We start from the raw sequence: 12509 nt of genomic DNA, 5'->3' as shown, positions 1-12509 counted from the left end.
CAGAAAAAACTGTAAGCAATCAGAAAAAACTGTAAACTTCGATAGGGCTAATCACATCGTGTATAGAGACGTTAGGCGGGCTTAACATAATGATTGATGGCAGAGTTGCAACGGTTTGGCTTGAATTCCCTGCTATTTGAAAATAGAGCGTCAGGTTAAGTCCATATTCCAGGACAATCGTTCACTTTGTGATATAAGCACCAAAATTGGCATGAATAATCACTAGAACCTACTTTTTGAGGAAAGCACATTAGCCACCTGAAAATGGCGGCCATTTTTCAAGATGGCCGCCACATCAAATGTAAGAAAAACGTTTTCTGCTGTAGAACTTTAATGGCTGGGCATATTTACATGATCTAGACATCAATTTGTATGTTTTTTAACATGGCAAAATAAATGGTGCAAAGAAAGAAATCTATTTCAAGGCTAGTTTCCAAGATGGCGGCCAGAAATAGGTGGCCAGATATCGTTGATCCTCTTTCTCACTCGAATATCATTTATTCTCTCTCTCGAATATCAAGGCCATACTTCTTGTTGGGATCATACTTAAGTTGGGAAGACTGGTGTGAGAAAAGGCAGATGAAGAGAGTCCACAGTTTTCAATTCTGGGAGCTTGTGATGTCAATGCAATTGGTGATGTTCTGGTCTTTCAGAGATGCAAACTTCACTTTGTATTGTCAATCATTGTCTGCACTCATCCCCTTCTTCTTTGCAAACAATAATGTCAACTATGCTAAATGGCTTTCCATACACCTTAGAGACCTGGTCTCTTCCACATCCTCAGTTGGCCAATGAATTTCAGCAAGGGAACTTTGTGGTCCACAAGACCCACAGAGTTTTCCGGATTGGCTTTTGATCAAGCCCATGAACAGGCCAATGCAATTGTCAAAGGTGATGGTGGTGCCATTGGAATAACTGAGAACCCATCAGCCCTAATGTGTGTCTGACAAAACCAAAGTACCACCTAACTGGAAAAGCTTCCTGCGAGACAAGGTGTCGGGGAGTGAGGTTTACCAACGTTCCACACACACAGCTAAGCTACATGCGCAACAGAAGAAATCTGTGTTGATTAAGGCCTGTGACACGGATATTCTTGCTATTGCACTCAGTGGTTTTGGGACTCTATGGGATGCAGGCTTAGAGGAGCTGTGGATTGAATTTGGTCATGGTAAGTCTGTCAGATGGCATGCTTTTTGTCTACATGTATGCCCTCACTGGTTGTGATGTGTTAGTCTTTCGTGGTAGAGGGAAGTGGACTGCCTGGCAATCCTGAGAAGTGTGCCCTGAAGTGTCTAATGTCTTTGAGAAGCTCAGTCAATACCCACCAGTAATGGATGATGTGGATCTTAGCACACTTGAAGTTTGTCATAGCAATGTACAACAAGAACAGCACTGCTAATGGAGTTGATAAAACAAGACTTGACCTGTTTGCACGGAAGCAGAGGTCCTATGATGCCATTCCACCAACAAGGGCATCTCTTGCTAAGCATGTGAAGTGCGCAACCTATCAAGCTGTCTGTATCTGGGGCCAGGCAAGTATATATCAAATGAATATGTCCTGGGTTGGAGGAAAGAAGGTGACATTTGGCAAGTAGTGTGGATGACACTCCCACCAATTGCTGAGAGCTGTCAACAATTGACTAAATGTGTCAAGACTGAATGTCTGGGAAGATGTAAATGCTACAGCATTAGTCTTGAGTGTACTCCTTTGTGTGCCTGCAAATGCAATGATTACATTCATTTGTAATGCAGACATTCTGATATGGCTAGCTACAGAGCAGAGGTGTCACTAGATGTTACTGGGGCCCTGTCTCTTTCCCACACATTTCCTGTTAGTCTTTGTTGTTCTATTGAGGTAATACATGGTACACACACACACACACACACACACACACACACACACACACATATATATATGCATAAACACATGCATTTATGCATTTACTTAGTCCCCATGCCCCCTCTAAAGTTCAGTTTAAACTAGTGATGATTTCCTGATCAAGCCCTGTCTCTCTTTCCTGCTAATTTCTTGTCAATCTGCACTATTATATTGAAATTATATATATTAAACTGAAAAAAGAACATGCACATGCCCCTGCTGAAGTAACCGAACCAACATATGTTTTATTAACAAAAAACAATTTAATTATGCTAAAATTAGTACTAAAATGTAATATTTGTCCCATTAATTGCGTCTATCTTCACAATTTAACACATTCTTTGACATTTTATCGTAGAATTGGAAAGTCTAGACCCTTTTACCTATATTTAAATATCAAGATCATCAAAATGTGATTATCCAATCCCAATCCAAGTCAAAAACCAAGTATAATGGCTTTCAATGGTGGCCATCTTGGAAAATGGTGGCCATATTGGATTTTTTGCGTGGCTAATGTGCTTTTTGGATAAAGTGGGTCCCAAAAAATATTTGTGCCAAGTGTGATGCTTGTATCACAAAGTGAACGATGGTTTCACTAATCTGCCGCACTAAAACAAAGAAGATGGATGTTGCTGTTGGCGAACAGCGCGACGCGAGTTAAGCTTTTTCTAAGTTGGCAAAAGTTTGAACTAGCCAACTAGCTCCGATGGTGGGAAAATGCATGGGACTAATGAGTTGTAGCTCTGTCCTATTGCGTGCAGAGGGAATTTGAAAGACAACCGATTATCCCGCCCCTCGTACTGAGCACTGCCAACGGTGAGTGCCCAGACCCTACATTTTAATGTGGGTCTGGCTCGTCAAGCTATAGCTTCACTACACCAACCTTGCTCCAGCAGCGAGATCAAAACACATGATTGGCAAGATGTCTTCACAACACACCATATGATTGGCTCAATAGACATTTATAAGAACCAGTTGAACACTTACGTGCTCAATGTTAAACACTATGATGAATGGAAAACACTTCTTATAATGACTTAGGCCTTTTTTTGTTCAGTGTTACACTTACTGCAGACAGTACATACATAAGTGTGTTATAAAATATTTGAGAATATTGTTTTTTATACTCAGAACACAGAAATGCATTGTAATAAATATATTATATTTCCCCCCCACAAAAACAATGTACACAGTGTACATCCCAACCAACATAAAGTTGCACATACAGTGGAATACATACCAAACAACAGAAGAATTTACTATATAGTTACAGTACACTTTTTCTCAATTGTTTACACACAAATACTGGTACTTGAGACACAATGACAACATGTAACTCGTGTACCAACCCCCTGAACCAATTCTGCTAAACTACAAGCACAATTCCTGCTTTACACTTTACAATTGCAGTTCTAAAACACCTTTTTTTCAAAACACTGCACACAATTCTCTGCATTTGGCACAATTTCCATGAAGAAAATCTCTCGTTTTCACAAGGAACACATTGCCATTCAAATTCTAAAGTGAATTACCCTACTATGCACACTGACTCATCACATGGGCAAACACCTGTCACACAGTTTTACAATTAGCAATCAGAGCTTTAGCATAATGCTTGTGATGTGGATGAGGTGCTGTGGCCAGACCAAACAGAAGAAAGGATGCAGCATAGTTTTTTTTTTTAACTTTTTTTTACTGTAACTGTTGTTTTGTATGTAGACTACTGTATGTGCAACTTTGTGTTGGTTGGGATGTACACTGTGTACATTGGGTTTTTTTTTGTGGGAAAAATAAAATATATGTGTTACTGTGTATTTGTGTGTTCTATGTATAAAAACAATATTCTCAAATATTTTACAACACACTTATGTATGTACTGTCTGTACAAATTTTCCTCAATTGTTTACACACAAAAACTGGTACTTGAGACACACTGACCACAACATATAAATCTGGTGCATGAGTTACATGTCGTGCTCATTATTGTGTCTCAAGTACCATTTTGTGTGTGTAAACAATTGAGAAAAACTGTAATGTAGCCTAATGTTTATTGATATCATTGTAAGACGCGTTTGCTAAGACATGGCAGAGGACGCTTGTGAACCCTCGAACGGGCTCCAACACTAATTCATATGATTTATTTTTTGCATTCCCACTCCCCCGTTACACGAAGAAGTGACTTCCCATATCTGGAGTGCTTGCCTCTTGATATTCTCCAACCGGATGACCAAGTGGAGATGAGGAAGGTGAAAGTGTGAAGCTTCATCTAGTCTACCACTGGACGGAGCGCAAATTAAAATGGTAATACGAATTGGGAATTTAAACATTGCGCAATGGAAGACACCGTAGATTAGTTCTGAAAATATAGGCTAGCTCTACTCTACTCTTCTACCCTCAGCTGCCCGTCGACTTTGGGAGGCTACCCTTTTCCCCGGCATGAGATGAGGAATGTGATTCAACTTTATTTCGCCTTGGCATGGGGAGGCGTGGCTCACACACTGGACCACTGAGAGGATCACATAAACAGTGATGTTTTTCAAGTTCAAACTTCCAGTGCCTCCTCTTCATTCAAGTCCAGACTATCCCAGAATTATCATCAGACGTATGGGTTTTTTGATAACTATGAGTCTTGCGATCTTGCAGTTCCTCTTCAAGACTGTTGTTTAGCCTTGCGCATCACCTCCGCCGAACAGTACACTCGTTGTAGATGTGCCATCGTAGGGGTTTATGCCGCTGGATCTTTGGAGCTATTCGCCCCTTTCCTCCGAGTTAGCTAAGTCTGGACGACGCACTTCATGGACAGAACATCCATTCCGTCTCTTATGTTGGCAAGTGTAATCATCATTTGTAAAACAGATTGAGCTGTCTTTTGTGTGACATTTTGGGATTGTGTGGGATGTGGGATTTTGATGTGTTGTGGCCAATATGGTATCTGTGTTCATAAAACATAAGATAATCTAAAACTTTGGACGTGTGACACAGTCAATTCTGGTTCTGGAGATGTGCTAAAGTTGTAAATAGATTGCCAGTGAATTAAGTATATACTCTTTTGATCCCGTGAGGGAAATTTGGTCTATGCATTTAGACCAATCCGTGAATTAGTGAAGCACACACTAATCCCGGCGCAGTAAACTGCCTGCAACAACAGCGGCGGCGCTCGGGGAGCAGTGAGGGGTTAGGTGCCTTGCTCAAGGACACTTCAGCCTACTGGTCGGGTCGGGGTTCGAACCGGCAACCCTCCGGTTACAAGTACGAAGCGCTAACCAGTAGGCCACGGCTGCCCCCACAATTACCACACTTTGTTTTCGTGACTGAGGACTATAGTAGGTTATATGTTAGAAGATAACACTAATTTTGGTTAATAGCTGGAGTGAAAGATATTTTATCTCTTAATTGTCATCTCTCTCTCTCTCTCTGTTCTCTCAGCTGTGCGGTCTTGCATTTGGTACTGCCCAAGTTGAAGTGCAGGTGGAGTTTGGGCCTTTCCCCCTGAGTCCCACAGCCAACCGATACACTCTCAAACAGGGTAGCATGGTAAAAAAAAACACACACACACATACACACACAAGCATCCAATATACTCCCACATTCAGATGCAGCTTCATCATCACTTTCTCTCTTTTCTTTCCCCCCCTCCCTCCCTCTTCCCATGGATTGTGTTAGGAGCTGGCCAGTGTTGATGTTTCCTCCTGTGTGTCTGTGTGTGTGTTGAGAGTGACTCTTTCGGAGTCTTCACCACAGGCGCCCATGACACTTCAGGCTCTTATAGACACACAGCGTCTCCAGTCTCCAGAAGTTTTTAGAATCAGTAAGAGTATTGTACACATGTATTGTGTTCTGCAACGTTTCGACCCGGCTGGGTCTTCCTCAGGCAAAATCATCCTTTTTGAGTTCTAGTTCCATTTGCCCTGCATGCACCTCACCGGTGGGGATGTGCACACTACTACAACTACTGTCTGCCATTTCTGTTACTTTCCATCCCGTCTCTTTTCTCCTCTCCTCTCCTCTCCTCCTCTCCTCTTCTCTCCTCTCCTCTCCTCTCCTCTTCTCTTCTCTTCTCTTCTCTTTTCTCCTCTCCTCTCCTCTCCTCTCCTCTTCTCTTCTCTTCTCTTTTCTCCTCTCCTCTCCTCTTCTCTTCTCTCTTCTTCTCTCCTCGTCTCTTCTCTTCTCTCCTCTTCTCTTCTCTTCTCTTCCCTCCTCTCCTTTTCTCTTCTCTACTTTTCTCTTCTCTTCTCTTCTCTTCTCTTTTCTCCTCTCCTCTCCTCTTCTCTTCTCTCTTCTTCTCTCCTCGTCTCTTCTCTTCTCTCCTCTTCTCTTCTCTTCTCTTCTCTTTTCTCCTCTCCTCTCCTCTCCTCTCCTCTTCTCTTCTATTCTTCTCTCCTCTCCTCTCCTCTTCTCTTCTCTTCTCTTCTCTTCTCTTTTCTCCTCTCCTCTCCTCTTCTCTTCTCTCTTCTTCTCTCCTCGTCTCTTCTCTCCTCTTCTCTTCTCTTCTCTTCTCTTTTCTCCTCTCCTCTCCTCTCCTCTCCTCTTCTCTTCTTCTCTCCTCTTCTCTCCTCGTCTCTTCTCTTCTCTTCTCTTCTCTTCTCTTCTCTTCTTTTCTCTCCTCTCCTCTCCTTTTCTCTTCTCTACTTTTCTCTTCTCTTCTCTTCTCTTCTCTTTTCTCCTCTCCTCTCCTCTCCTCTTCTCTTCTCTCCTCTCCTCTTCTCTTCTCTCCTCTCCTCTTCTCTTCTCTCCTCTCCTCTTCTCTTCTCTCCTCTCCTCTTCTCTTCTCTCCTCTCCTCTTCTCTTCTCTCCTCTTCTCTTCTCTTCTCTTCTCTACTTTTCTCTCCAGATCTGATAAAGAGCTCCATGCTCAGAGCAGCAGTGTCGTCATCCAGTGCTGTTCTCACCTGGACATCACTGGGACCAGAGCACAGTGTGTCTGTGTGTGTGTCTGACGAGTGTTGGCCACCTTCTCAAACAAACACACTCACACACACCTACCAGCTCTCAAGGCTAAACCCTGCCACTACACACACTCTCATAGTGGAGCAGGAGACGCGTATGAGACACCTGGGAATCACTCTTCTGCAGAAACTCCATTTGGCTATAGAGACAGGTGTGTGTGTGTGTGTGTGTCTTTGATTGCCATTCATTACTTTAATTGTGTGATTGTGCTTGTATTTTTTATTCATCTTTTCATATGTGTGTGTGTGTATGTGTGCGTGGTTTGTGTATGTGTGTGTGTGTGTGTGTGTGTGTGTGTGTGTGTGTGTGTGTGTGTGTGTGTGTGTTTAGCTCAGTGTCCAGCAGGCTGGATGGCCATTGGTTGGAGCTGTTTCCGAGTGTGGCAGAGTGTACGTGTGTGGTCAGAGGCCCAGCAGGCATGTGCAAGGGCAGCCCCAGGGGTCCATCTTGCAGACCTGCATACAGAGCAGGAGCTAGAGGCTGTCTCCGCCTATCTTCTGTCCCATAGCCACCTGCTACTGCTTTGGACTGGACTTAATGACCAGCAGGTACACACAGGGCTTCTGGACACTTGTCAAAGTTCCAAAGATTCAGACACTTGTGGTTTGGTCAGCTAAGGACAAATATACACTATTCAGCTGAGTTGCCCTCTATGGACTAATACTTCCTCTCCTATATACTCTCTCCATCTCTCCTGATTCTCTCTTTCTCTCTCCCTCCATCTCTCCCCATTGTCTGTCTCTCTCACTCCATCTCTCCGCATTGTCTCTGTCTTTCTCCTAATGTCTCTGTAGACGGAAGGTGTACTTCAGTGGTCAGATGGCTCCCCTTATAACTTGTCAGTTGCTGTGATGTCAGCTCTTTCAGCCAATCAGACAGACTGTTTCGCACTGCAGAAGAACTCGACTGGTCCAAGCTACTTTCTGACAGCTTTCTTTTGTAATATAGCCCTCCCATACCTCTGTCATGCAGAGTGTGAGTGTGTCTTTTGTGTGCTCTTTCAGTAGTGTACCTTGCCTTTGCCATTGGGCTATAGCTAATGAACATGTCTGCGTTTATATGTGTGTGTGTGTGTGTGTGTGTGTGTGTGTGTGTGTGTATTTGTGTGTGTGTGTGTGTGTGTGTGTATGTGTGTGTCTATGTGTGTGTGTGTGTGTATTTGTGTGTGTGTGTGTGTGTGTGTGTATGTGTGTGTCTATGTGTGTGTGTGTGTGTGTGTGTGTGTGTGTGTGTGTGTGTATGTGTGTGTCTATGTGTGTGTGTGTGTGTATTTGTGTGTGTGTGTGTGTGGCCGTGTAACCCCTGCGGTCTCTTCTCTAGTAAACTCCATCCTCACCTCTGGGCTGCAGTTGGTGGATGTGTGGGAGACGACTGCGCGCCTCAGCTGGGATGCTGACGCGGCGAAAATGACCAATGGCATGCAGCTCTCCCTGCACTACCAGGAGCATGACTCAGCAGAATCCACAGCGAGCCGCTGGCTTCCGTACTCCTCCATGCACACCCCGCTCCAGGCGCAGGACCGGGTCACGGTGCTCGGCCTGTCTCCTGGACACTCCTACCGCTTCGCTCTGAGGGCCACACACACCACAGGGGCCTGGCAAACACTTGGCCCTCTCCTCACTGTGCACACATGTGAGTGTGCGTGTGTATGTGTGCGTAACAGATAGAGTGTGAGAGAGAAAAAGAAAGACAGAGTAACAAAGAGAAACCATTTGTGTATGTGTGTGTGTATGTGTGTGTGTATGAGAGAGAGAGTAACAAAGATAAATTATTTGTGTGTGTGTGTATGTGTGTGTGTATGAGAGAGAGAGTAACAAAGATAAATTATTTGTGTATGTGTGTGTGTATGAGAGAGAGAGTAACAAAGATAAATTATTTGTGTGTGTGTGTATGTGTGTGTGTATGAGAGAGAGAGTAACAAAGATAAATTATTTGTGTGTGTGTGTATAAGAGAGGGAGTAACAAAGAGAAATTATTTGTGTGTTTGTATGTGTGTGTGTGTGTGTGTGTGTTTATAAAACTGATAGTTCTGGTCCTTGATTATGATTGGTTGAATCGTGTTCGACGCCGTCGTATATTTTCCCGATATAGCACTGCTGAGACCGCATTGCTAGTTGCTGGGCAACAATTTCGATAAGAATCTACTAGCGGTGGAACTATTCTATGGGGACTCCGCAGAAGAATGGACATTGCTTAAATGAGAGAGTGCAGAATATCTTTTCAGCTGTTATACCGCTGACACAATTTTGAGTGAATTATTTACAAATATCAATTCAGTAAATATCAATTCAGTAAATATCAATTCAGTTATGTGTGTGTGAGTGAGTGTGTAGTAGAGCATCCTTGGTTATGAGTGTGTGTGTATGAGTACAGCCTTGTTTTTGTTGGTTTCCCTCAGGCCCCAACCCTCCGCGGGACATAACTGTACGAACAGTGTCAACCAATCAGATCTCGGTCAGCTGGACTCCCCCAGACTCCTCCCAGAATGCTCGGTTCCAGCGGTATGCCGTGCACTGGTGGGAGGTGGAGTCTGGGGAGGGGAGGGGCCTGTGGGTGGATGGGGCAGAAACCAGTGCTGTGATTGGTGGTCTCCTGGCCGATCATGAATACAGGCTTGATGTATTATCAGTCACGACACACGGGGGGGAGAGCTGTGAGTGTTCCCCCATTACTGTGTTAACAGGTTCGTTACTGCTCTTCTATGGTAATAATGGTAAAACAAATAAGTACTAATGCAAGTAGGCCTACCATGTAATAGTAAGTCATAATAAGTATGACTTACAGAATATCATGCGACATTCATGTTTTGCGTATGTGTGTGTGTGTGTGTGTGTGTGTGTGTGTGTGTGTGTGTGTGAGAGAGCAGCAGTTAGTCCCCCATCTGCTGTATCTGTTTTGGAGGTGGGAAAGAATACCATGCGAGTGTGCTGGGAGGCTGCACCAGGACAGGTGCATGATGGGTACTTCCTGCATGTCCGTCCCCTCTCTCAGCAAAGCCTCAACAGGGAACTCTGGGTAAACAGCTCCCTGTGTGCCTCAGTGAGCATGCTCACAGCAGGGGAGACCTATGAAGTGGGTGTGGCCACAGTGAGAGGCGGGAACAAGAGTGAGGAGAAGATTGTCCGACAGACACTCCGTAAGAACACACAACGCATCAGATATTACACCTCTATCCACACACACACCAGCACACAACATACACACTCATGCACTAGCACACACATACGCACCTATATTCCTTTAAATGTGTTCAGCTTTTACCTGCTGCACATTCTTATACTCCCACTGATTTTATTTTATATCTTGCTAAACATCGTATAGATTTTCTCATCTATGCGTTAACCCTGCTGGTGTGTGCATGTGTGTGTATCTATGTACTGTATGTGTTTGTGTGTATATGTATGTGCCACTCTGTGTGTGTGTGTGTGTGCGTGTGTGTGTAATAGAGCCGGAGGGAGTCCTCTTCGCCATGCCGTTCTCGGCACACACACACTCTGTGGTGCTGTATGTCCAGCTCCCCTCGACCAGTGTTTACGACGGCGTCTATGTGAGCCACAGCCACAACAGCTCTTGGATACCCGTCAGCAGGGACGACGATAAGATTGTCGTGGGTGACCTGAATCCTGGCTCAGAGTACGACTTCACTGTGTTTGTGACCAGTGAAGAGATGACCAGTGATGGGTATCATGTACCCCATGTCAAAACATGTGAGTCTATGTGGATAACCAGAACACAGTTTAGCAGTTTTACAGCAATTTAGCAATTTACAGCGGTTATAGTACTGTTATACTGTGTATACATATATGTTACATGTGATATATGCTATAGCACTATTCATTAATGTATATCAGGATGCCTTATCGATTTTTAGGCCCATAGTGCACACACACACCACACACTCACACACACACACACACACACACACACACACACACACACACACACACACACACACACACACACACACACACATACCACACACACACAGTACCTATATTTTGTGTGTGCAGGTCTGGCCTCCCCTAGGCGTGTGTATGAGGGCAGTGTGACTGACTCGTCCATAGAGATCCGCTGGGATCCTGCAGATGGACACACACAAAGATATGAAGCCATGTGCTTGGACTGCACCGACACCGTTGTGGTACTCTACCATGCTTGTGTGTGTGTGTGTGTGTGTGTGTGTCTGTGTGTGTGTGTGTGTGTGTGAGGTTTTCAGTTATTAAACAAGCATAGTATTTCATCAAAGGTCAAAATCCCTGTGCACAGCTCTTCTTGCTCCAGGTGCTGATGGTGTGCAGTATAACTATTGAAAAGTCAAAGAGTTATATACATCGCACACTGGAGGGTATACATCGCACACTGGAGGGTATATTTTGCTGACTTTATTTGGCGTGAACTAGTTCACGCCAAATAAAGTAAGCATAGTATTTCACTTAAGAAGTGGTTATGATGCATGCTTATGTCTGTGTGTGTGTGTTTGTGTGTGTGTGTGTCTGTGTGTGTGTGTCTGTGTGTATGAGCGTGTGCATGTGCATATGCATGTGTGTGTGTGTGTCCCCTTCAGGTGCAGAAGGTTCTGGAGGAAAGAGCAGTGTTTGGGGGCTTCGTCCCTGGGCGAGTGTTTAACTTCTCTGTGCGCTCTGAGAAGGAGGCCTACAGAGACAGTCCAGCTGTCTACCTCACAGTCAGAGCAGGTACTGGGCCAGTCCACTCTGGCTGATGGCTTTGGGTTTACCAGGAGTTACTTTGCATTAGGACTGCTTGATTATGGCACAAATCACAATCATGGTTATTTTGTTCTATATTGAAATCAATATTATTATTACTCACTAACTTCATACTTGGAAAATTCCTGTATTTATTGAACTCAAAAAAAGTAACAAATGGATTTTCAACACAGCAAAATATTTTTTTCCTGATTACATGTTTTTTTGTAATTACAAGTTTTTTTTGTAAAATTCAATTAATTGCACAGCCCTAGTTTGCATGTTGTCATGCTGCATTTACTGTTGGTCAGTTGGTTTAAGTTGGGTGTTTTGGATGTGGCATGTAGCCCCCAGCCCAGTCATGCTATTGCCCCTTAAGAAGACGACATCATCAATGACCATCGGCTGGAAGGAAGGCCTGGGTGTTTGTGACGGCTTCCTGCTGTCAATCAAAAACCTGACCTTAAACTTGCAGAAGATGCTAAGGGCCTCAGAGCCAAGGTGAGAGCAGCACCCTCACCCAGTGCATGTGGAAGTTCTCATATAGATGCATACAGACTCATAGATTTCCTTCAAAAGGAGAGGCTTCCTGTCAGATGTACTCTACTGTGACAGCAGAGCTTCATTTTGCACATTGAATTGCCTGAATGTATTAAATTTGCCTTGCCTTGTTAAATTTGTCTTGCCTTTGGTCACAGTGTTATTGTCAGACTTTTCTTGCGTTGTGAATGCTTCCAGAGTGCATTGCTTTGATGACCTTTCACCTGGAAGTGATTACCTCATAGAAGTGACAAGCCTGAGTGGAGAGAAGAAGAGTGATGTCATGTCTGTTAGTGATCACACAGGTAGACCCTTGTTATTGTGAGCACCATTGCTGTGACTAGTCTTACACTACTCTCTGCTGGTGAAGTTGTGCAACTGCATCTGTGTTTCCCTCAGTTCCACGGCCTCCAGAGGAAGTGGTTTTCATTGAACAG

At 44.0% G+C, this 12509-nt stretch overlaps 1 protein-coding gene across 1 annotated transcript in view; it reads left to right on the top strand.

The window, feature by feature from the left end:
• The first annotated feature begins 6920 nt into the window (after positions 1-6920).
• The window catches only part of LOC121724631 (phosphatidylinositol phosphatase PTPRQ-like), a 53406-nt gene continuing 47817 nt past the window's right edge, over positions 6921-12509 (top strand). Inside the window, exons 1-10 of the mRNA XM_042111323.1 lie at positions 6921-6977; positions 7157-7374; positions 7621-7801; positions 8147-8458; positions 9225-9479; positions 9867-9962; positions 10273-10507; positions 10853-10967; positions 11391-11520; positions 12472-12509. The exon at positions 12472-12509 is cut by the window's right edge and continues 60 nt beyond it. Of these exons, the coding sequence (XP_041967257.1) occupies positions 6923-6977; positions 7157-7374; positions 7621-7801; positions 8147-8458; positions 9225-9479; positions 9867-9962; positions 10273-10507; positions 10853-10967; positions 11391-11520; positions 12472-12509 (1635 nt within the window). The 5' untranslated portion in view covers positions 6921-6922. The remainder of the gene's footprint in view (positions 6978-7156; positions 7375-7620; positions 7802-8146; positions 8459-9224; positions 9480-9866; positions 9963-10272; positions 10508-10852; positions 10968-11390; positions 11521-12471) is intronic.

Source organism: Alosa sapidissima, chromosome 11, assembly GCF_018492685.1.
Source record: "Alosa sapidissima isolate fAloSap1 chromosome 11, fAloSap1.pri, whole genome shotgun sequence".
Taxonomy (NCBI): Eukaryota; Metazoa; Chordata; class Actinopteri; order Clupeiformes; family Clupeidae; genus Alosa; species Alosa sapidissima.
Note: the sequence above shows the minus strand (reverse complement) of the source record. Positions and strands in the feature narration are given on the sequence as shown.